General features: G+C 44.0%; 1 protein-coding gene across 2 annotated transcripts; it reads left to right on the plus strand.

Moving 5' to 3' along the window:
* Positions 1-6,104: 6,104 nt before the first annotated feature.
* RPL26L1 (ribosomal protein L26 like 1) lies at positions 6,105-24,689 on the plus strand. 2 transcript variants are annotated; one of them, XM_069652410.1, is made up of 4 exons: positions 6,105-6,262; positions 8,406-8,578; positions 10,746-10,886; positions 24,515-24,689. In XM_069652410.1, exons 2-4 carry the CDS (start codon positions 8,411-8,413, stop codon positions 24,641-24,643), a joined length of 438 nt encoding a protein of 145 aa, XP_069508511.1. In that variant the 5' UTR covers positions 6,105-6,262; positions 8,406-8,410; the 3' UTR covers positions 24,644-24,689. The 2 variants fall into 2 exon arrangements, with proteins under 2 accessions (XP_069508511.1, XP_069508512.1); XM_069652411.1 differs by having other exon boundaries at positions 6,228-6,407.
* The last annotated feature ends 682 nt before the right edge of the window (positions 24,690-25,371 follow it).

Here is a 25,371-nt window from a genome sequence, read left to right on the forward strand (position 1 = left end):
TTTAACCTGGAGAAGGTTAAAGCCTTTTTTCCCACGCTCTCATGTATTTTAATGTGATTTTGAACTCTGTGTTTCTTTTGGTTGTGGAGTCTGACAAACTCCATAGGCATCATCTTTTACATTGTGTCACACAGCACCTTCAGTGCAGTGGCACAGGGAAGTCTTTCAGATTTCCCAAAGATTAAAATACCTTCTCTTGGCTAAACTACTGTTTCCAAGAGCAGTAAAGTGAAATTGACTTTCTAGATACAGCACACACTATCTTACAATAGGGTGATGGAGGGGTTACTTAGTATCCTCTTTGTCTAGCTTCTCATGTAACAATATTATGTTACCCTTTCCTCAAAGAATGGCTGGTGTCAGTGGATTACTTTTAACTACTGTGGTGTGCATTTACCGCGGGCTGCGTTCGCAGCTGCAGTAAAGCACCCAAGGGTGCAATTTCTGTCAAAATGGCCCCGGTCTTCTTTTTTCGCCATTTCTTTGTGGAAAGGTCCTTCATGAGATTTACTCTGCGCGCCAAACCAGGTTTGGTCCCTTTGTTCATTTTGCCTTTGGCGGGATTCACAAGTGAAGCCAGCCTGTGGCTCCACGGTGTCTGGCGGGGGCAGGAAGCATCAGAATCACACACACCTGACGACTCTTTCCCTTCCCCCAGGGATAAAAGGTGGAGCCAGAGAGCACAGTATGAGCAAGGCGGTGTTATGCTTGAGCTAAAACATGGCGCTGGTGCGCAGTGTATTCTGGGAGCACTCAGAGCCATGATGATATTTACTTCATGCCGCAGTGAAAAGCTGTACTCATTTTGCTGAGAGCTAGATTCACGATGCTGAAGAAAACATGCTTTCCAAACCTGGTATGCAGTCAAGGACATTTCTGCTGGGAAAGCTAGCTTTGTTATGTCTTGTTATAAATTACGGGACTGTTTTCCGTGGTGCTTGTTTTTAGAGGAGGGAAGCACTTTGCTCCTTGAGGTTACTGTCGGTTGACCCAGCTGGCATCCAACGGCTGCTCATCAATGCGCAAGTGCGTTGCCAGAAGGTTCGAGAAATTGCCACCCCTTTTTGAGGAGTGCATATATGCGGAACCCCTTAGCGGTCAGGTGAGACCTCAGCCGGAGGGAGGACGCTTTCGTCCGGCATACCTGTGGGCTGTTGTGCTCTCGGCCTGGCTGTCATTGGGGTCTTCCAACCACTTCTGGCGAGATGAGGGATCCAGTTACGCCCACGGTGATGTATTTTCTTTTGAACTCTCTGTTTCTTCTGTGATTTATTACTATGTTATCACTTGTTGCTTCCAAGCTTTGAATAAATAGCCGTATAAGTGCTCATTATTTTCTAAGAGTGTGTGTAGTTGCAAGTTATTGCGTCTACCTGCGTTTAAAGTATTGGCTCCGTAATTGCACTGGTGATTAATGACTGTCCGTGCACTCTGGGCGAGTATTACAGGCGGGGAAGGCGAGAGTAACAGACATCACGATGAGATGGCTACCAAGAGAAAGAGAAATGCCGCAGGAAGCAAGAAGGAGGCGAGGAGTGAAGTGACCTTGCCCTTTTCACTCCCGGTCTGCAGAACATTTGTGGAGAGAAATGTAAGACCGCGAACAATAGCACAAGTGCACTACTGCAGATATCAACGGTACATGGGACAATCTAATGTTGATAAGGCAGAGCAGGGGAGACTCCCGCGCCTGTCGAACTGGCATTGACTCCAAAGAAGCAGAAGGCCAGCGGTTCATCACAGCAAGTGAGTCGAGGGGAGTACCGATAAGACCTGGGATGTGTTGAGAGAGAATTGCAAAGGCACACGTTTTTGAAACAACTGTTGAACTATAAGTGAACTGTAAAGGTGTGAAGGAGAGATCAGCGGCAGAGTGAAACCGCCACCATGTGGGTGTCAACTCAAGAGTCTCTGGTCGAGCCCCATCTTGAGAAACTACAGAAACCAAAAGGACACAGAAAGGCTGCCAAGGGAACGAAAAAGTGGTCATACTTGAGGGTTGAGCAAAAGCCCTGTACATTCAAAAGACTTTGGTTTGTGAATTGGCAGGAAGGCAAGGGAAGTAAATCCGGTATAATAAATAAGGAAAAGGGATGTGAAGCTGTCACCCTATCAGAGATTGTAAATTACCGTTGAGAAGGGTCAGCCCAGAAGAGGGGGACCCAGGGGTGAAACCATCACCCATACTGAACTTCTGAAACAAACTTTAATTTGTTAAAGGAACTTTTGTTTTTGCTGTTTGAATACATCAGGCCCTGACGGCAAGAGACTTTCAGAGGAAATGAGACTTGGCCATCGATGGTCCTGAGAACAGCCAACGGAACTGTCGTTTAGTACTAAAGAAGCCTGAGACGGTACTGTGCTCCAAACTTCACCTTACCCCGTGCTCGAAAGGTGGGGAAGGAAGAGCCAGCCAACCGCCATGTGACATATTTTGACAACGCTTCTTTCTTTTCATGAGAAATCTCCCACACCCCTTTTTCTATTAGTTGTGAGGTTTGGCAATAGGTTTCTTAGTATAGGCCCTTTTATTTGTTTTGATGCCACTAGGACTGCCTTATTTTCATTTGATTGTTAACATTTGCTTCCATCGTAGAGTTAGGTTTACAGCATGCGTTTTTCCAACCTGCATACCTTTTTTTCATTCTTCAATAGACATCCTTGAACTGTGATCACTTGCTTCTGTCTTACTTGTTGTCACCATAAGTTCCTCACAAAATCAGGCCCTAAAAGTATAATTATAGTGAGTTTTTATTATAATTATAATCTTAATCTGTATTTTTGTGTTTACTCTCAGAGGATACATGCGATTAATAGGGGTTATAGGTCAAAGGTTCTACTCAAAAGGGTCAAAAGGACCAAAAAAAAGGGTTGAATATTTTTCTTTATTTATTATTTTTTTCGGGGGTCCCCCCCAAACCCCTGTTTTTGGTGTAAAAACACCTTTTTTTACCTATACTAAAGCAAAAAATATATATATACATTTAAAAAAAAAATTCTACCCTTTTGTTTTCAGCCGAATTGACTCGACCCTTTTGTCATTCGACACTTTTGAGTCGATCCTTTGACCAGACTCCATTAATAGGATATCCCATTGTAGATACATTGGTGGTATGGAAGCCAGATTTACTGAACAGTTTGGCCATTGAATGACAACTTTGCAGAAAGGGTCTTTTTGGTTCTGATATTGAAGATGGAATAAGAGAAGATGAAGTCTCCCCTGCTCTCTAAATTGGAACCTATGGAACCAGGAAGACCTGGCTCAAATCCCCGCATTCACACTTCACACATTATGTGATTCTGAGCACATCACTTTTCCTCACTATGCTTTTTGTTCCTTGACTATCTATAGAGAAAGTGTGACTCATATGGGTTTATAATGTATAGTGTTACTACATAAATAATTATAATTGTAACCATTTATATAATGCAAACTGGTAGGGAAGCAGGATGCCATTTGAGGATCTTATCCTGTGGAGGGTTTGAAAACTGGGTGCCAGGTATGGGTTTTGTCTTAAGAGTTGGGGAGGCAGCAAGCCACGTACGGGTACTTTGCTATGCCAGCTCATGTTTGGCTCTAAGAGCAAAGCCATACCCCCAAAACATGTGTTCAATAACGTGCCTCTGCTTTAAATGTAATTTTTGAGCGATGAGAACTACTTCTCACTATTTGAAAATGTTACGGTTTCCCTGTAGATGTATGGCCTTTTAGATAAATTGGTTGTATAGTGCTGAATCCTTTGCCTACTTCTTCCAGCAGCCAATGGTGTTTAAAGTGGGAAAATCACTTGTATTTTGTTTTCTTTCTCATGGGTGGTCCTAGCCCTTGGCTAGGGAAGGCTTAAGCCCTCCTACTTTCAGGCAAAAATCATCCTTAAGTTGTGATGCCCAGCCCCAGTGTGATGTCAAGAGCCTGTCAAATTTCTCACCTCGGAGAGATGTGTATTTACTTAACGTTTAAAGTGCAATCCTTAATGTGGTGGCAACAATGTGGTGGCAACAGCAAATGGACAGTGGCAGAGGGCAAAAGCCGTCAATATCAGAAACACCCCAATGATGAAGACAAATACTTAGCTACGCTGACCAGATTTTAGATGCCCCAGGCTTCCAATGATTGGCATAACGAAATCGCCTATGAATTGGGATAAAGGATGCATATTATGGGCAGAAGGAAGGCGTGAGAGCTAGAGAGCCTCTTGGGCTCAGAGGAAGGGGGCAGGGTACAACAGCGCTGTGGCACCGACTGCCAGCTTTCAACACTGCAAAATGTTGAGGCTGACTCCGCCCTGCTCTTTCTATGAAACAGCGATGTCCAGCTCATTGTGTGATTTTCTTTGTTGCTCATTTATTTTGTGAACACCATCTGATGAAGAAATCTCTGGGACTTTGAAAGCTAATGCATACATTCCAACCCTCCCGATTTAGGCGGGAGACTCACGATTTTTCCGCGAAAAATCGGGCTATTTTTCACTGTCTCCCGCCTGAAATAACTCTAGCCCCAATACATTCCTATGGGGAAATGTTGGTCTCCCGATTTCCCTTTGGAAATCTCCCTCCCAGCTGTGTCTGAATGTTGGCATGTATGCTAATGAAACTACCATCACAGCATAATTCAATTAGTCCATGAAAAATATCAAAACTTGGATTTTGTTTGCCACATACATGCCAACATTTCAACCCACCTGTGCGGGAGATTACGTCTGAAAAATCGGGAAACCATAGCTCTCAACCATTTGTGTCGCAAAGGTGGGTGAAAACACCCGATTTTATTTTTGGCGGGTGAGAGGCCCATTGAAATGAATGGGCGTGCAGGAGGCTTGGCGGGTGAGTCAGCTGTTTAAAATAAATCTTTGCCCATAGGAATGTATTGGGCAAAGATTTATTTTAGGCAGGAGAACGTGAAAAATAGCATTATTTTCCACAAAAAAATCGGGTGTCTCCCGCCTAAATCAGGAGGGTTTGCATGTATGTTGCCATCACATCACCCCCCCACGCCCCTCGCTAGACACCATCCGTCCCTCTCCTCCCTGCAACCCTGTACAGATGTACCCCTCCTCTGTGCCCCTCTATATTCATACATGCCATCTCCTGACTTTTCAGTGAAAAATATTCCTATTTTTCACATTCTCCCACCTAAAATAATTCCAGCGTCACTGCATTCCTATGGGGAAAATTATGTCTCCTGATTTCTCACACAAAATCTCCCTCCTATGTGCGTCCTATGTGCGTCAGAATGTTGGAATGTACATACATGCCAACCCTTCCGATTTAAGCGGGAGACGCCCGACTTTTCGTGAAAACATATTGCTATTTTTCACATTCTCCCGCCTAAAATACTTCTAGCCCCAATGTATCCCTATGGGAAAATGTGCAACTCCCGATTTCTCTGATGATATCTCCCGCCCAGGTGAGTTGAAATGTTGGCATGTATGCATGTATGGGTATTCTACCCTTCCCTGTATAGCTTCTCTGTTGTTACCTCTGAAAAGTGCTCCATTATGCAGATGTCATGTTCTGTACCTCTGTAAAGCACTCTGTGCTATCTGTATTGTTTAGGGTGACCAGACGTCCCGGTTTTGCCGGGACTGTCCCGGTTTTTGCTGCTCGGTCCCCCTTTCTCAAGATTATGTTCCCATTGGAAACTGCAGTGGTCCCGGTTTTTGGTAGTGGGTCTTCATAGCTGCCAGGCATAGCTCGCACAGAAGAAATGCTGCATTTTACAAATTAAGATAGTGTTCGTTTGTTAGAAATTGATTATAAAATGTGTTTATTTTAACAGTAACACTTAAACCCCCTCTCCTCCAAACGCTACTGAAGTGTAGTGCCTTGACAGCCACTTTCAAGGGTTAGTCCTACTTTTATGTTAGTTGCCCTGTCCCGGTTTTTTACTTTTTAAATCTGGTCACACTAGTATTGTTGTATACATATGTATGCATATGTAAAGCGCTCCTTGCTTCTTGATCCTAGGTCCCCGCTCAATAAATACCATAATAATAATTTACAGAGTCAAACTGATTGGCTTTGCCAATGCTAATTCTATAAATGTATTCCACTGAAATTGAAGTGTAGATCTACAAGATGGCCGCTGTATTAACGTGCACTTTCCCGTTCTTCTCCATACCGCCTCAGAACGCGGGTCGCTCTTTCCTGTCGAACCAGTCTCGCCTCTTCTTCCTTCTCGCGCGATCGAATGTTGGGACTTAGGCGAACGGAAGTGACGTCCGTTCTCTTTTCCGGCGGCCATTCTGGTTTGAGCGGCTGGGTAAGAAGTTGCGGAGAGGGTGAAAAAATGACAATCTGCTGTCATCCTTACACTTCACTTAGTGTGTGGTTCTAAGATCTGTTGGAAACTGAGGCGATAGCGGCCGCCGATCGCTACGCAGGGATATTGGAGTGTGAACGCAAAGGTCTCCTTTATAAATCGGCTCCCACCTCGAACCCTCTTGCTTTTTGCCTGTGCTGAAAGTATGACTCCATGAAAATGCCGCACGTAGTTACTCACGCCGTTTTATTCCCAGTCCATGTCATTTATGTTTCAATGAAAAATGCACGTTCGAATTCACAGGGTTTGCTGCGTCCTGTGTCGGATATTCCATTTGAAATAAAGTTTCACATACATTCTGAGCAGCGAGTTCTCGTTCCAAGTTATGTGATAGCATGTATTATATTCTTGTAGTTTGCTGCTTTTATAAGTCTTTTATTACGCCCCGTTCACTGTTTCTTAAATGTTTGATTAGGCTGTAGTTTGTATTTTGCTTTCCCTGCATGTGGGCTCACCTCTCTAGTTGTTCGGCCCCTTTCTTATGCCTTACTTCCTGGCATCACCACGTGTGCTTCTCCTGGTTTTGGAATTACTATACGTCTTCAGCCTTTTAAGTCTGTAAACAAACGCATTTTGTGTTGCCCTCGCTTGGTGCAAATTGGTGCTCTCTGGCCCCCACCCATATCGTGTGTTGTGGCTCCAGAGTGGCTAATGTATTTTGTATATGTGTATAATAATGCTATGCAACTTACATTCCACCGTTAGCTCAGCGTTTTATATGTACACATGTACACGCACAGTTGATCTTTCACTGCCCAATAGTTTGTCGGTTTGGGTACAATATAGTTCTTTTGATAACTCGTAGCTATTTCTGACTTTCACTTGCGTGTGTCTTACCACGTCATTACATTACTGGTGCCCGCGCACGTTTAGGGGTTGATATGAATTGCAGTGCGATTAACATGCCAAATAGGAATGCGTATCACCTGAGTAACTATTACTGCATGTAGCAAGTAATTCGTGGCCATTAAGGATTGCTGAGCAAATCCAACAAGAGAGGCTACATTTAGTTCAAGCAAATCCTCCCCGACAAATCCCCTTGTTTGCCTCTTATCATTCCCCATTCGCTTCACCAGCCACACCGAAGACTAGCAACGTCTCTGGAGGGTGTCACACCTCACCTCTTGGACAACATTCTAAAGAACAAACCACCTAAAAAAAGTATTAATCAATAGACTGACAATGTTAGTGTTTTAAAGCGCCCGGTAATATGTTCGTGGTAGTAGGTATGGATGTGTCTGAACTGTGATTAGTAATCGATAAGCGCGAGAGCACGTTTGAGAAACGTACAACTCTGTTTAAGTACACAAGCTTACTGTGTTGACATTATCTAGACCAGATGATGCTTGATGAATGCACGTCGATTGACCTTGTAGTGGGGGGCTTTCACCAGGTTGGTTTGTTAGAAACACTGCTTGTAACTGGGGAGAGAATTTGGTTTGGCAAGAGTTTGTGTATGTATATATTGGATGCATGGGGAAAACCTTAGTGGTGCCCATTCCACAGGTCTTTTATACTAAAATATATAGGGTAGGTATGGTAGAGATGGCAGGCTTGTGCAAACATGGTTGAGGGAATCTCAGCCCTTGATGTTAGTAGTGTGTGTAGGTGACACGAAGTGTGAACAGGATAAGGGGATTGTTACTGAGCTGCAGCCTGAGGAAAATGGTTTCTTGATAACGAGGGACACATACAGCATACTGCAAGTTTCCTTATGGGTGACAATGGCTGGGGTTTTTGAGTTTGTTGTGGTGTAAATGTGCATTGTGTTCGAGTGGTTCGAATATTGTAATGTTCCCCAGGTGTGGTTGGTCAAATGAATGCATCTACTTCCATCCCAATCGCCACGAGGCACGGTCTTGTGTCTAAATTTTGAAATAGAGATAAAGTGGGGCAATCACTATCTTATTACTTAAGCATGGATTAAAAAAATAGTTTTTTGTAATAGTCTGTAGCAGGTTCAAATGCCCAATGAATCCTCAAGTTATCGGTCAAGGATTTTAAATATTAAGCATGTGTAATAGTGCTAACGTAACGTCTGTGTGTGCAGTTTAGTTATTCGCTGTCTTTCTTTTGTGTGTAGCCATCATGAAGTTCAGTCCATTTGTAACCTCTGACCGCAGCAAGAACCGCAAGAGGCATTTCAATGCGCCTTCCCATGTGCGCAGAAAGATAATGTCCTCGCCTTTGTCCAAAGAGCTGCGTCAGAAATACAATGTCCGCTCTATGCCAATCCGCAAGGATGACGAAGTCCAGGTATGTATGTAGAATGTGTTGTCCATATGTCTGTCTCTTTAGAGTTTGACGTTGTGGTTTTAGAACGTTGTTATATTTTGAATTATTGCTACACAGTATGACCAGATTTCTCTGAGTACAGCGTGATTGTAAAGCTTGCGCCAGGCATATTTAATCTATTCATGACGCAATTTCGTGCAGTGTTTTTTTAAGTTTATATTCCATGGACACATTTGGTTTTGTGCTACATTGCCATGCTAGTTTCATAGTCTTATGGTACAGGGACAAAGTGGGTCTGGCTGGGTTTGGGTAGTGGGAACTGAGTAGAAAATGCAAGATCTCTTTGGTTTGTATCGATTGGTGTGGGTAAGCATCATGTGCCCACCTGTTGTGCAAGGTTACGTTAGTCAGATCTGTGATCTGCAAGTTGGGAGCATTAGTCGGAAGTTTGTGTTTTGGGAGGGCATGAATTACTGGGGTCGGTATGGGTAATTGGTCTTGGAAAGTAACGTTTGTGTTAGTGCTAGGGAGGCTGTTAGGGGAGACCACAAAGCTCCCTAGAGCAGGTTGGTATTTCTGCCAGGGACATGCCCAAAATCAGTGGGTGGGGACATCCAGACTGGACTGCAGTAGGTACCAAGTCCCAGCAGACCGGTAGAAGCATCTGATATCCTACAGTAACGCCATGAAGGAAATGCAGTTGTGCAACGTGGCTCCATGTGGATCTCTCTGAACTGATGCAATAGAACATAAGGTGAGCACTAAGAGTGAGGCAGCAATGGTGCATTTTGAGACATTCACTATATTGCAATCCAAACCAGTTCAGGATACAGAGTTAAATGCAGAAGGTACCAGTTGAGCCTACGTATCACACTGCAGGGCCGAAATAAGGATTTGTGGAGCAGGACCTAAAAGTTTCACTCAGTAAGTAGGAGCTAAATTTGGGGGGACTGGGAGGTAGACCATAGCTGTTTGGCAGTCATATGTGGGAGACTATAAACTTATGCCCATTATAGTTCAAATCCCTTCTAGGTCTGTTATAATGCTACTTCAGACACATTCCTAAACACCAAGATTTAGAATCGCATGGCCATGTTTCTATAGGACGATTTGGCCTGGGGAATCGGAAGTAGCTCATGGTGGCTGTTGGCAACAAGCTCTACTAGCCTTGAAGCAGGAACTACACAGCTCCCTGCAGTAGGTTTAAAAAGGCCCTCCTCTAATGCTTTGTGGTGAGGCCAGCATCAAGTTGGTCGCACCTTGTCATGCAGCCTTTGTGGGGAGCGGGGGGGGGCTACAGTTGTCCGGCAAGATGGGTTTTTTTTTATGGGGTTGCGCTGCTAATCTGCCTCAGGCCAACATGTGCAGAATCACTATAGTGTAGCAGCTCTGGCTGAACTGTTCCTTTAGCAGTGGTATTGGGAATTAACCACCTGTTGCATATCAGTTGGCGGGCAGCAGTTACGCTTGTGTAGGATGCTGATGATTTTCCTAAATAGTTTTGTTCTCCAAGAGCAATTGGGCATGCATAATGTTGGCTCCTCTGTGAAAATAGTGTCTTGTATGCATGTTTTTTGCAAACCTTGGTAAGCTAGCCTGTAGAACCTGAAGCTGAGCTACTTTTGTCACAGATGTTCTGCAGTGCTTTGTCATGCTACCTTCTCCTTTGTTTTAACATGTGAGTGGATTTCTGTTTCTCCTATGTTTTTAGTCGATCAAATGTATTGCCTGCAGTTTGCTCTGCCTTGTTAAAGCCTCCACATTCGTTGTGTGCTACTGCTGTTTTCATTTAGGTCGTTTATCTCATTCTGTTTAATTGTCGGCGTAATGCCTAGATTTGGTGCCAGATGAAAGTTCGTGTGGTTTGTTACTTTGCGTTTCCATGTATGCTTTATATTTTTCAAAATGACGGTCTTCCCTAAATAAAGCTTCTTGGCAATCCTCGTTTCTCCATACTCTAATGACGAACTCCTGATGGTTGGTGGTCTTCCCTCAATTTCCTTCAGCCGGCCTTGTGTGGCTCGAGGTCTTTTTATCGGGAAGAAATATTATATCATTTACACTGGAGCGGTTTTCAGCCTCTGTGGTTGATTTCCTCAGACACAGATGAAACATTCTACTGCTGTGGTTGCTGTATGGCATTCAATTAAGAATATATTTCCACTGATTTTTGTCTTTGACCTTGCAGGTCGTCCGAGGGCACTACAAAGGTCAGCAAATTGGCAAAGTAGTCCAGGTTTACAGAAAAAAGTATGTAATTTACATTGAGCGTGTACAGCGTGAGAAAGCCAATGGAACAACTGTCCACGTTGGTATTCACCCCAGCAAGGTATGGAAATACTATTTCTTTATGATCGTTGAAGTGCTCTTGTTCTGTTGGGCCAAGACTTGACTGTGATCCATTACATGCCTTGCATTAAAAAAAAAGTTAATGCTGGTCGAGTAACTTCATTTACCTGCTATACCCAAGAGTAATGCACTTGACCCATAACATGTGACTTTTACTAGCGTGTTTTGTAAATTTTTGCTTGTCACCAAAAGCCCACTTTGTTAGGCACAATGCTGTCACTCAGATGACAGCCACACCCAATAAAGCTTTTATTTGACGTTTACTGCAAACCAAGCTTGTTTGGAGTCGGTCAAGTTTCAAACATCCCAGGATTTCATGCTACTCTAGCAATGCAGAAGTGCCAAGTAAATGGTACTTCTGCGAGTGGTCGAGCACTACATTTTGCGGTGGTAGCTGCTTTGCTTAGGACTTTTTAAATGGCCTGCACTGGGAAATCCTTACTCTGCAACTGTATATTGGAGGGCGTATCTTTTAGTAAACTGTTTTGAACTTACTTTTTCATGTAAGCCTCATGGTTGAAGAGCGTGTGTATTGTGTATATGGGGTAAAACATTTTGTAATCGACTCTTGACGAGTGAGAAATGGTATGCTGCTTGTATGTATATACTTGAGGTAGAAATTGACCTTTTTTATTTGTCTGGCTAGTAGCTCAGTAAGTTTTCCCCCATTTGGGGAATTGGGAGGGGTGTATGTATATATACAGATGCCACATCCCTATACATAACACCATATTTCTTAAAGCTCATGACGCCAAGCTGATGGGTGACTCCAAACTTTTGACATCCCATGGGACTTTAAAATTCGGCCCTTTGTGGCGGGCGGGGGTTCAAGATTTCAGTTGTCTGCAAATTTCAGTCTCAGTGCCGCAGGTTGTTGCAATGCACTGCTGATCTAGCTCAAGAGGAGCATAGACACCTTTTAAGGAGTTCTGAGCGTAATGGTATCTGCACATTTAAGGGTGACACACAAGCCGACCAAGACCTTTCCTGTGCTACATCAATTTCAGTCGGTATGAGAGCCCTACTGTTCGCAGGGACTCTAAATATTGTCAGCCCAACTGTCACTAATCCTTTTCCTCCAGGTTTTTTTTGTGGTGGCTGCAGTAATTAAAACAGTGCTTAGCTGGAATACAAGTCCCTAAAGAACATTACAAATGGGCATTCAGAACCTCAATGGTTGCTTTGGTCCACTAACCGGTGAAGTAGATGTTCAACTATGTTTTCTGTGATCTTCCACTTTGTACCCATGATTTTAACGGGCAGGTATTTTCCGTTTTTTTTTTTTTTTTTTGTGGTTCTGGCTGTACGTAGAATGGCAGAAATTTACTTTTGGAGGTCCAACACTCCACTTTATAAACAACTGCACTTACTGGGTCAGGCTTTTATTTTATTGGTTATTTACATGGCGCTTATACAACAAGACAGTGATTCAAAGCGGCACAAGGGAGCAAATGACCAATTAAAATAACAAATAAATAGAAATAAACTATCCTATGCCTTGACATTTGGAATGTGGAAGTGCAGTGAATAGAAATGGGAGGGGGTGAGGTAAGTGCTATTAGGGTCTCCTAATGGATGCGGTGCACATTGGAGGGGCAACAGGTAAATGCTTGGGCAGGGATTCCCCAAGCGATTAGGGAGGCCTACCGCCCAAAAGGTAAGTGCATGGTGGAGGCAGACCGCAGGTGTGGGCCCAGCGTGCTGGGGCAATGGGCCGAAGGCAAGTAACCGATTGGACTCTTGAGGGACAAGGCCACCAATCTCGGCGACAGAGGGGGTGGTTTGCGCAGGAGAAGAGGAGGGTGTTGAGCTGTTGCAGAACTTGAGGTGGTCTGGTTCAAGACGGAGTGAGATTGTTCCATGGGAGAGCCACCCGAGGAGAGATCTGCCCCCAGCTTTCTGCTTGAAGCGTTTGGTCAGTCGAGTTGGAGCAAGAAGATCGAAGGGATCTGGAGGGAGAGTATTTAGTAAGGGAGAGTTGCAGGTAGCATGGTCTCAGTCCCCAGACAGCCTTGTGGATGATGAAAAGGGTATTGAATTTGGTCCTTGCAGCAACTGGGAGCAAGTGGAGAGATTTTAGAGCTGGAGAGATACAGTCCCAGGGCTTGAGGCCAAGGATAAGTCTTGCAGCCTTATTCTGGATTAGTTGGGGAGGATGGAGCGAAGGAAGAGGCTGTTCAAGTAATGTAGCCCGGAGAGGACCACAGCTCTAGAGACTTGGAGCTTCTGTGGGAATGTGAGGAAAGGGGAATATAAGGAGGTGAAGTGGGCCTTCTTGGCAAGGTCCAAGATGTGAGAGAGAAAGGGGTCAAAGATGACCTTGATGATTGTGGCCTAAAGAGGGCGGCACAGAGGACGGGATGGAAATGGGGAGCAGGTTTAAGATCTGTCCTACTGGCATTACGGCAGATCATTCGAGGTGCTCTAAGGCTGAATAGCAGTCGGGGATGAGAGGAGGAAGAGGGGAGGTTGAAGTTATCATCTCTGTAAACACTGGAAGGGAGCAGAGGAGGCTGAGATCAACCGAGCAGGAGGTTCTAGGTAGGTCTTGAAAAGCCAAGGCGACAGGATGGAGCCCTGGGGAACACCACATCTAGAGAGCGGTGAGGTAGCCCAGGAGTGCCTGATGAGGAAGGACGTCGACCAATCGGGTGTCTGGTCTGAGATAACAAGTCCAAGTGTATCTTGGAGCCGCTTTGAGGATAGAATGGTTGACTGTGTCAAGGTGGAAGAGGTGTCAATGAGTGACAGAAGCACGGGAGCTAGAGTCAAGATTTGCAAGCAGTTCTTCCCGGTTGTAAAGGGGAGAGCAGTTTCCGAATGATACAAGATGACGTGGAAAATTGTGTAGTCGGAATTGTGACCATGAAGGTCCTTGGGATGTCTTGCAAGAGGTAATTGGGCATAACAACGGTGGTTGGCCTCCAGACAGGTTAAGAAGAATACACAATTTTTACATTTGAGATGAGGCAAGGTTTGAAAGAGGAAGATTAAACAAAGCTTATACACCAGTTGGCCCAGGCTGGAGTTTGTGGGGAAACAAACTGCCAATGAAGGGCAAATTGGAGTTTGTGGGGAGGAGAAGCCACTTTGGGTACACTTGTGGAAAAATGGCGTAATTGTGATGCATCCAGCAAATGGTGGAAAGGGACGACTCTGGCATTACAACTATTTAGCTTATCCTCACTTGCCATGTCATGAACGAGTGACTACTTTTGGGCCTTATTAGCAGTGTTAAGTAGTGAGAAATGGCTTTCTTTTTGTGGTCTTATTTTCAAAATGGTTGTGGAAAAAGAAAATCAACAAAAGGACTACAGAATTGGTTTCCAAGATGTTAAATGCAAATGTGTTCACAAAGAAATATCTATCTGAGTGATGCCATCGTCCAAATAAACACAATTCCCTAAGATAATTGTTACGGGTGTACATTTTGTTAAGTATACGGATAGTTGGGTAGGCAAAACCCATTGATGTTTGAGAGAAACATTATGGGGGCGATTGTCAATTTGTAATCATTCAATCATGGGACAACATGCCTCATTACTTATGAATTAAGATGACGCTAAATTTGTCCAGCATGTGTAAAAAAAACCACCCTGAATGTAGATTTCAGAATGGAAATGAATCGGGCAGGAATACATTTGGAGTTCCGCCAACTCATTTAAATGCAACTGGAATAGCTCTGCAAAGATTACTGCATTATGAATATACAAGAAATTTGTCAGTGTTATTCGGGTCTAGTGCGCATTAGAAATAATAAACAGACTATTTGTACATATGATTGACCATTTCTGAGGACTTAAAATGGAATGCTCAACCAGCGCAAATCAAATAGTTGCCCAATTTTGAAAAGTGATCATATTTGACAAACAAGGATTCTCGATTGCCAGGATGGTAGAATTCATTAATGTGTAAAGTTGCTACTTTCATAAAGTGTGGTGGTTTGGGTGCGCGATAGATTGAAACAGCGTATTAAACTAGGAAGATTAATCGTTTTTTCAAAGGCAGTTCAGTAGAAGCTTTAATTGCAAAGTTGGGAATTTCAAACTGAGCGAGATTGATGGATTTGTTATTCGGTTTATCTAGAAAATAGCTTTAACATTCTCTAACTGTGAAAATTCTCTTCAGGTGGCTCTATATATGAAAACGTTATTGAACGTGTCAAAAATGGAACTAACGTACAGGCCAAAGCAACTATTCGGAACAGCATTAAAGTTTTAGTGGAATATCCCAGTTCAGATTTTGGGGCCTGAATCTGTGGTGATTGAAAATGTTGATACTGCAACAGGGATTGATAAGGGGGTTTTGTAAACATGAGTTAAAAGCAGCTTCTGGGTGTCTGCCATCAACTAATAAACAGGAGTTGCATCAACTAATATACAGGAGTTCCCTCTTGGGATCCAGTTGCTATAATATAGCTTTAATTAGCCTCTGTCGATAGCTAGTCCATGTACTGTTATTGAGGCTAACATTTAAATTGGGAACCATAAACAAGTGGTTTATCAACATGCTATGTGTGGGACCAAATATAAAGTATTGCGTTCCACTGTTCAAAACGAAATACAAGCTATGAATGTATGTATTTCTCAGTTCTAATGTTTGTATGAGAAGTGTGGAAAGTTAGTAACTATCACACTTTAAAAACATAGCGCGACACACATTTGACATACATTTGTGGCCATCGTACGTGACCCATTATGCTTTTAATGTCTTTATATGTCCTGATGCTCATGTATACACTTTCCCGGAGTTCATTTCTCCTAGATATGTTTGTACGGCACCATTTGGTGTGGGTAGTCAAATTTAGCTGTCAACCCAACCCGGCTTTCCTATGCTAGAAGTCAGCCAAATGGACCTTGTGAGGCAGGTGGCGCTGAAGTCATGTAGCTATGAAACGCATACCTGTGGTGTGCCTTCTTCGGCTATGTAGGCCAAGAGTCCAGCGTTTTCTTTGCAGCAGCAGTTCTCCACTTCGATTGGTATTACCTTGCAGCGATGCAGGTACACCAGGTGGAAACGTCTTTGATGCGACTAGGCTCAGGCTCATGCTCTGGTGATTCATCTTCCCAACTATTGTTCGATTTTCCCAGTTTCCGCATCTCAATTACTTCCTCCTCGGAATACTCAGGCTCGTACTGGTACCGCTGTATTGCTGCAATTAAACGGCAAATTTGACAGTGAAATGATTGAAAAAGCAACTGTTGTCTGATGAGAAGGGATCTGTTCATGCCTGAGAAAATGGGCATCCAGCCATTTCCAAGGAGACGCGTCGATACCTTGCGCACAGAGAACCTTGACATGAGACGTGCATTGGCTTTGTGAAAAAGGGGCGTAAGCGTCTAGTGATGTCAACTTCAGGGGTGGGGGATATGATTTAAGGCCGATTCTGGAAGAAGGTTCTCTTCCAGCTACCCAACCTATGAGCATTATACGACATTAATTTGGCTTGCTATCACTTAGCATTGTCTGCACATGGAAACGCTCAATTTGTATAAGAAATGCATGTTGGCATTGGATCTGGACTCTCTGCTGTCAATCTTGGTTATCTATCCAAATTCTGCTGTGGACCGCCCACCCATGGTAGCTTGGAAGCAGCACATTGCCGATAGAAAGTAGAATGTTGGCAGCTGATCATTTCTTTTGAACTTTTGACAACCATCCCAGACCGTGCCGAAAGGAAGTTGTGGCTCTGATTGGATGACTCAACAAAAATGCATTCAATACCAGCAATTCAAGGATGGACATTTCAGAATCAAAGGCCTCAACAAACCTGACCTGTACTTAATCAAATTCCTGGGGCCTATGTTTCTCTGCTTTCGGCTTAATCTGTGGCCTACAATGGATGTTCTGGGAAATCGGTGTAACGCTTCACAACTAGATGAAGCGTGCATGTATTGTGAAGAACCTGAAACGCTGAAGCATCTACTTATCTATTGACTGATATGATATGGCATTTGTAACGCGCCTATACACAAGGGTTTCAAGGCGCGACGAGGCAGGGAGGGGGGGAAGACAGACAACGATCCTACTAGGCCAGATGTCATTCAGATAGTGCAGGGGAAGGGAGAAAGTGCATGGGGAAGGGGAGGGGGAAGTGCAGTACAAGGTAAGTAGAATAAAATAAAGGGCCAGCTAGTGGCAAGTGCAAGGTAGGTGCAGACAAGTGCTGGGAACAGGGGCTGTAGGGATACAGAGACAGTCCCGCAGTGCAGGGGTTGCCAGGGAGGCAGTGCAAGTGGAGAGTGGCTGGGCCCAGGACCGAGGTCAGTGAGTGGCCCAGTTGCAGATTCAGCGAAGAATTAGCAGGGGAGAGGGAGAGAGAAAGCAGAAGCAAAGAGGAAGGTTTCGAGGTGTTTCCGGAACCGGAGATGGTTCTCAAGTTTCAGTGAGGCAGGAAGGCTGTTCCAGAGGGAGGCCCCTGCCGCGGAGGGAGATCTACCCCCAGCTCGTTGCTTCGAGAAGCGGCTGACCACGAGGGAGTTGGAGACGGATGAGCGAAGGGCTCGGGAAGGAAGATATTTAGGAAGAGAGAGTTTAAGGTATTTAGGCCCCAGGTACCAGAAGGCCTCGTGGACAATCCAGAGGGTTTTGAACTTTATCCTCGCAGCCACTGGGAGCCAGTGTAGAGACTTCAGTCCTGGAGAGATACGGTCCCTGGGCTTGAGGCCAAGGACAAGTCTCGCAGTTCTGTTCTGGATGAGTTGCTGAGGGCGGAGAGTGGAGGCAGGCAGATTAAGATAGAGGCTGTTACAGTAGTCCAGCTTTGAGAGAACCAGGGCTCGTGAGACAGTGAGCTTCTGGGGAAGGAGAGGAAGGGAATAATACCTCTGAGGAGGTGCAGCTGGTAGTGTGACTTCTTAGAGACGTCAGATATATGAGGAGAGAAGGAGAGTGTGGAGTCGAAGATAACCCCGAGGTTTTTTGCCTTGCAGGTAGGAGCAGGAAGAGGGCCAAGAGGCCGGCCAGAGCCAACTGTATTGTCCAAGAGGAAGCTTTTTTTAAAAACATTTTTTTACAGCATTTATTTCAGGATTATACGTTTAACTTTATGGTATAAAATCTTCAGTGGTGAGCGCACATCTGTTATTGTGGCAGCAAAGAAATGTCTAGTGTCTCTTGGGCTTGACTCTAGAGGCAGCTTTGAGGCACATATTGTTGAATAGATGTAGTTTCTGTCGTACTACACATTTTAAAGACCTGATTTTGATGCCTCTTATTGGCAATTGTGTTCTGTATTCTTTCTGAATGTGTCTACAATATTTGTATTTAGATACATTTTCAACGTTGGAATACCAACCATACCAATAAAAAAAGAATGCATTCATGCAAGCCGGAGCGTTTGTAGCGGTTTTCTTTGCCCACCAAAAGACCGGTGTTGCCAACGGTTAATCTCGCAGCACTCTAACTTGGAGTAACTTCAATAAACGCCCTTTAATTCCATTTCTTGATATCAGACGTTCAAAAATGAACTTCAAAATATAAAATTCAAACACATTTCTTTTCGTTTACCTTTGGTTCAAAGGTCTCATGCGTATAGATATGTTCTGACACATACTAGTGGCCTTTCGTCTAACTTGCCTAACAAACACCACTTTTGTATGTTTTATCTTATCTAAACAATAAATGATGATACAGTTGCACATTCTCTTCACTGTATCCACATCACGTGATTCTGTACCTCAAAAAGACTTGGAACATTAAAGAATATCAACACATTCAGCATAATATCTTTTTAGATGTTTGTTGCTGCCAACGCGTTTCGGGTCTAACTTCCTTGGTTACACTGATGTTTCTTCCCTTTTTTTTGCATGTATTCTCAAAACTTTCCTTGTCTTCTCCCCAGTTGCCCGAATTTGTCAGCTACTCCATTTAGCCAGTTTTCAGCACGTACGATCTGTGTTCATGCTTCTAATGCATATTTTCACTTTGGCGTGCGGAACGCGAGACATCCACTCGGTCGTAGCCACCGATTTTCATTTTTTTTGTTGCTGATTTGTATAATTTAGCTTCAATGTGCTGCATGCCAGTAGACCCTTTCAGACTCTTGCCATAGTCTGAAAGGGGGGACAGTGTATGCAAGAGAAAATGTAACGTCTGCTAGGGCACCTAGTCACATCCAGGGCTGGGGCCTAATGCTGCATGTGCACAGAACCTGTACGTTTCAATTTCTGAATGTCGATTTTGAATGCTGAATTTCTTTATTGTATCTGGAGTTTGGATTATGTGTTTGTTATGGGGGAGGGGCTGGATTTGCTGCTGGGTGGGTGGTTTTCTTGTGAGTCATGGCAGGCCTGGTGGGCAACAGGCTCTTACGTTTGGCACACTTAAAATATGTACAAAAAAGGTAGCAGCCGCCAATCTCTAAAAAGAACATGGCATGATAACCTATTCTGTGCTTTTTTTACCACTTTGAAATTCAGCAGCCATGGGTTTTAGCTCACTGTACTTAGCCATTTGCATATCAGTCTGTCCCACCCACAATGCCAGGCAAACCTTGTTTGAACGTGTACCAACAGCAACCCCATACACGCGTTTCAGCCTTGTTGGGCCTCATCAGTGAGGCGGAGCTGTGCCTCTCTGAGCGCAGTGAGCAAGGGGTCCATGTCTAGGTCCCCTCAGGTAACATAGGATGACCAACCCCAAGAACCTTAAAAAAAAATACAAAAAAGGTAGCAGGCGCCCTCTAGAAAGAACATGGCATGATAACCTGTTCTGTGGTTTTTTTCCCCCACTTTGAGAGTCCGCAGCCATAGCATTTAACTCACTGTACTTTTCACAATCAGTCTTTGTCCCACCGACAAGGGAAGTCCAGCACCAAAATGCCAGGCAAACCACCTTTTGAACAAGAGTACCAACAAATGTGTGCTGTTTTGGGTGGGTACCGCTTATTGTTTGTGATGGGGCTGGATAAGTGGTGATGTGATGTAGCGGGATGGTGCTGGATAAGTGGTGGGAGGTTGAGTGCTGGACCTTACTGGGTCGATCAAATACTGGGTATTGTGTGGCTCACTGACAATGATTGGCAACATGCATGGCTCTGGTAGGGGTGGGAGGCCAGAGAGACTTGCGGACACTCGGTGTGGGGTGTAGAGTGAGTAGGTTAAGCCTGTAGGGAATCTGGTTCTGGCACATGCCAGCGAGAGGGTGGTGGTGGTTGTTGGAGGTGGAATTGGCTCTGATTTGGCTATGAGCTGTGTCTCCATAGCAAGCCTTGGTTAGATGAGTATTGCCCAAGGTTCACCATGCAAGTTTTTGCTTTGGTTTTAAGGCAGGGACCGTATCCTTTTTGTCTGAATATCTTTGCAATTAAGGTAACATATCCCCCATCCCAGACCTCTCGAACCCCTCATGCACCCAAATTGGTGGTATATTTTCATATATATCAACAAAGCAATCTCCATCTTTCGACCACTTGCACACCATGCTCGGTGCCGCATTTTACTTTAGCACATTTCTTGCTCTGCCCCATTTTCTGGTCAATTTGTCCTTAGCGGACTGAAGCCGTGGTGTCCTGTTGAGGGGTGCCGGGGGGGATTTTAATGCACCTAAACTGACATGTTTTACATGCTTTTAGACTACTACAGTGGTGAGTTGTTGCGGTTCTGAAAAACGAATACAAATAGTTCACATTCTTCTCATAGCCTGTCTAGAGCTGGCTGGGATCTGGAATTGTAACTTTTTTTCCTAAATTTAGTAACCACTAACACTTTGGTAGCCGAGTTGCTCTGACTCTAAACCTAGTGTGTGAGCGCCTTTGTTGGAAAAACTGAGAAACAAATGCACACACCCAATAAGTATTGCTGCCATCAACTTATTAAACAGATCCCTTAACAGAAGATAGTCTGTCGCTGATAGAGGATGAGTTGGAGGGGAAGAACAAAACATGTCTGGATTTTTTTCTTCTGTCATTTTATGTACCTCGACACCAGCTGCTACCTTGCTCTGGGGTTCCACCTGCAACTGCTCCCCGATAACCCTGCAATAACCAAGCCGCTGACTACTGTCGTAAACACCAGAATGGTTGGCATTTTCTGGCGAAGTGGTGGGTGCGGCTGAACGATTTCAGTTCTCCGTCCTTTTCAGCCCATAACTGGATTATGAAATATATACTCCTTGCACATATTTTTCTGAAATGATTTAGTCCCAGAAACTAACTAGGCTGTGATCCCACAGTTGGTCCTCAAATTGGATTACAAGCATTTAAACTTGCACCAGGACTTTCATCCATCCTGATTTTCCCCACCTATAACCGAGACAGCATTGGGGAATATTCTTTGAATAAATGGTGTATCCAAAAAGCATTAGTGTGCTTTATTCCGGTTCACCTAACAGCACTATGGGTGCATGGTCTTCTTTGCTTTACCACCACTATTAATCAGTGAGCCGAGGATGCCTGGACAACATTCACTCTGCCCCCCCCCCCCCCAAAATGTTTGTATCTTCATAGTTCTGCAGCGTTCCTATCCCTGTGAGGTTGGGACTGAAAATGCAATCTTTGCCAAATTAAAACAAATCTGTCCACATTAGCATCAAGCTAGAATGGATGCCAGGCCGGACAAAAAGGCGCTAACATTCTCTGTCTAGTTGTAAGTCAAGTAACGGGTGCACGCCTTTCCACACCATATTGAGGGGCCTTAGTGCAGGAGTAACCCCCAACACTTCAGCCCCTTCGGCAGCCAATATGCATTACATGTCGAGGAAGTTGCCCAATGTCTCCCTTGGTCTCTCCAGTAGATTGTGATGTGACTGGGGACATGCAGCAGTTTCTTGTGTACTGGTGCAAGGCTGCCACCCTCTGGTCATTGGTGTCCAGCATCCCTGTGTGACAGATACCCCCCTCCTCCAAATGAAACTGCATGATCTACCTCCAAGAGGGCAGGGATCCCTTGGCAGCCTAAAATCGCCATGGTCCTTTTCAAATCGGTGATTGTATAGAGTTGTGGAGAGTAGGTGTCCAGAAAGCTTGTATCTGCTCACCAGTGACTGCGTGGTTTTTCAGCCCTTCTCCCCCTGGAAAATCTGGGCTGCGTATGTTGCGACATGGTCCTAGGTTTGAGAGAAATGGCATAGTGTTCCCACTGCAAAGAGCTTCACAGGATTGAACCAGCCACTAAGCAGTAAACCCCACATTCGGCCGCCCACACCCCCAGGTTATGCATACTCTAGCAGGTTTAGCTAGTAAGTGGGGGTGAATATACTTGCTACCTATTGACTTTTTCACTTACACTGAATCCACCGACCATAAATTAAAATTAGCTTGGGAATGGGGATATTGAAGTGAAAGAGGAAGGTGTAACTGAGCAGTGCTGGGGACCCCTATCCAACACCCACCATGACCTGTATTTTGCAGCTGCACGTAGATTACTCTGCGGTTAAAAAAAAGTGCAGTAAACAAATTCAGCTTTATAAACTCATGGAACCAAGATAATCGGTGTATGCGGCCTGGGACCTCTCCTAGCCAGCAGCAAAAGGAGTAGCCGAGCAAGCCGTGCTGCAAGGCTCTGTACCCCTTTTTCTCCCCTCGTCCCACTACTCCAAGGGATCTGTGGGGGTGTAAATGGGTAAAGCCCTTAATGTTTAGTGTTGATTGGGAAGTGGGTTGGTGCCAGAGAACCCTGAACTGGAGGCTGGTGGTGCTACTGGGCCAGAATCACTTCTCATGTGGTTACTCCGCACATTTCTCTTTGCTTAAGTTTACAAAGGTTCTGGGTAGATGTGGAGCATTTCTCCATGCTTGTTTCCTGCATGTTGAAACCTTGTAGAAAGTCCCGTCGACTCCGCTACATCCTTTTTGGGGTTCGAAGGGCTCGATTTTTGCATGTTTTTTTTCCCAATGACGTTGTTTCAGTCGAGTTTACCTGCTTTCTTAGATGATGGCTATGTGCACTCGGTGTGTAGGAATGCGCAAGTTCTGGCAGATTTACTGCACCCATGGTCTAGTGGTGCATGGCCCTGAAAAGCATGATGGGTATTTTAAGAACTGCCCCGGAGCAGAAAGCAAAATATCCTTCATGTTTGTGTTCCTCAGATGTGCACAATCTGCTGGCATGGCTTAGAATTCCTGCATGCCACTTTTAGTACACATTTCAATGTTGAATAATTATCACATTGTGCGAGAACAGTTGCAGTGCTTCAAGTGGGAGGAATGCAGCACAAAGCAGTACATAAAATCTTTTGTCTGGAAGCAGGACTGGTTTACTGCAGGAGTATATGTTTAGATATCTTTGGCTGAAGTAAGAACCCGTCAGACTGGCAATTGAGGATTGTGTGCAGCCTGCCACAGGTAATCTCATACATGGTAGGGTTGAGTTCTGAGTCTGGTAACTATTCCACCGCCAGTTGGAATTGGGTACATGTTCTAATACTATGTTACCATCTTGGTGAACAGTTGTCTTTTTCCTTTTTGCCTAGCTGCTTTTTAAACCATTTTGACTGGCATTTTTGATTAAGATTGGGTGGAGTGCCACGAGGCTTATTCTGAAAAGCATTAGAAAATGTTACGGTCTGAACCCAATGGTAACAGCATATTGCTTGTTGGTCTGTGTACATAATAAGTATTGGACAAAATTAGCATAAGTGAATTGAGGAAAGCGTTTTAGCGGTTCTCCTTGGTTGATGTATGAATTGCCTGTAAAAGACACTTTCTAACAGGCATTTGGTAAAGCAATCCTTGAAAAACTGTAGCGCACTTCACACTGAGGTGCTTGATCATCTGTCTTTAATTTTGTTAGGCCGTTGAAATTTGGGTGCATTGTATTTGAATGGAATGGATCGGGCGACTGATTAGCATCGCAAACAAGTAAAATAAAGTCGAGCTCCACCCAACCGCTTTAGAAGTGAATCCTAACTTGTGGATTGCCTCCTGCTTTGTAGCATTGCTCAACAAAGGAAAGTTTTTATAATACCCTATTACTGGGTTTAGAATGTGCATGTAGCTGCCTCATAGCGATGGTCTGTTTTATGGGTGTGCTTGTGGCTCATTTTTTAAACAGCTATGATGGTTTGGCTTTTGGCAAACGTTGTCCAGAAGTATTTGTTGGGGTGTCTGATTGCTTTTAATGTGGTACTGTAAACTTAAAATAGTACTCTGCTTGCAACAGTGTCCAAATAAACTGTCAGTCTATTGTGGCATACAAAAGAGCAGAGATTTCAAGGCTTTTGCTGTTTGCCATATTTTTTGATGGGTATTGCATTTGCCCCCTCATCCCCATTGTATTTGCTATAGATCTAGTTGAGCTTTCTGGTGCAATTAGTTTTTCTACCTCCCCATCAACTAGTGAAATATGAGTGATTCATATTCGTTAATAAGTTTGGTCTTCAGTTGATTGTGAAAAGCGTAATTTTTCCCTGTGATCGTGAATTTGTCAACCAGTTTATTCAGGATTGTTTGCATCATGTATAGTACGGGCTGAGCGTCATGCCAACCTGATCTATTCCTTGAGGTTTCTTGGTGAAGGCCAGTTTTTTGTATGAGCTTTTTTTTTCGTGGTATATGCTTGCCTTTTGTAAGTGTCGAGAAATGATAATTGCAACACTTCTTCTGTTAAACATTATCATTTATGAAACCATCAAACTTAACTTAGTTTTATTTTCTCCCCCACCCCTCAGGTTGTGATCACCAGACTAAAGTTGGACAAAGATCGCAAAAAAATCTTGGAGCGTAAAGCCAAGTCTCGCCAAGTCGGCAAGGAGAAGGGCAAATACAAGGAAGAAACGATTGAAAAGATGCAAGAGTAAAATGGTCCGCTGTACAGTATCAATAAAAAAACTTTGGGAAACCTTAGTGCACTGGTATATTTTTGCGGCTCATTTACATAACTTTGGCCGTTGCATAGTAATAGTCTAAATACTTGACTGGAACAATATGATTCTAAGCTGTCATTTTCAATGTAAAGTTATTTTGTAATTTCTGAAGATGCCATTAAGTAGCCAATGTGGTTTTGGTTTAATCTAGACATATACATTCCATATCTTTGAACATTTATCATTAATGTTCTCCACTTGTTCAGTAAGCTTTCTCACTCCCACTTTACATCTCTTCCCCCCCCCCCTCCCCACCCCCCATCATTTGTGTGTGAAAGCAAAGCAATCTAATTTTAACTGTGATTGCAGGCTACATCTTAATGCTCCTTTTTAATCCCCTCAGTACAATGTGTGGTGCGCCCAACTTTGTGCAATCTGCGGCGGCAACTCGTCAGGAATACATCTGGGAATGCCAGAATTTTGGGGGTTGAGCGAACAGACATGTCTGCTTCCTTTACTCTCCCCACCCTCTTCGTGTGCCTACACTACACATTTTCAGGAGCAAAGCCATGAACATTCACCATATTATCCAAACCCACCCCTTCATTTACCTATTTCATTTCGGTCAATATTTTTTTTTTCCAGGCTTTTAACATTTCATGAGATCCTAGAACACTAGCAAACATTAATATAGAGCAACAAACCTGCATCTTCAATGTTTG

The sequence above is a fragment of the Ambystoma mexicanum genome, chromosome 3p (assembly GCF_040938575.1).
Source record: "Ambystoma mexicanum isolate Mex_15411 chromosome 3p, UKY_AmexF1_1, whole genome shotgun sequence".
Lineage (NCBI taxonomy): Eukaryota > Metazoa > Chordata > Amphibia > Caudata > Ambystomatidae > Ambystoma > Ambystoma mexicanum.

Bases quoted from the DNA above. Each gene is read 5' to 3' on its own strand.
- RPL26L1 (XM_069652410.1), top strand. From the start codon at position 8,411: ATGAAGTTCAGTCCATTTGTAACCTCTGACCGCAGCAAGAACCGCAAG. The intron at 8,579-10,745 runs GTATGTATGTAG...TTGACCTTGCAG, and splicing joins GCAAGGATGACGAAGTCCAG to GTCGTCCGAGGGCACTACAA. The intron at 10,887-24,514 runs GTATGGAAATAC...CCCACCCCTCAG, and splicing joins TTGGTATTCACCCCAGCAAG to GTTGTGATCACCAGACTAAA.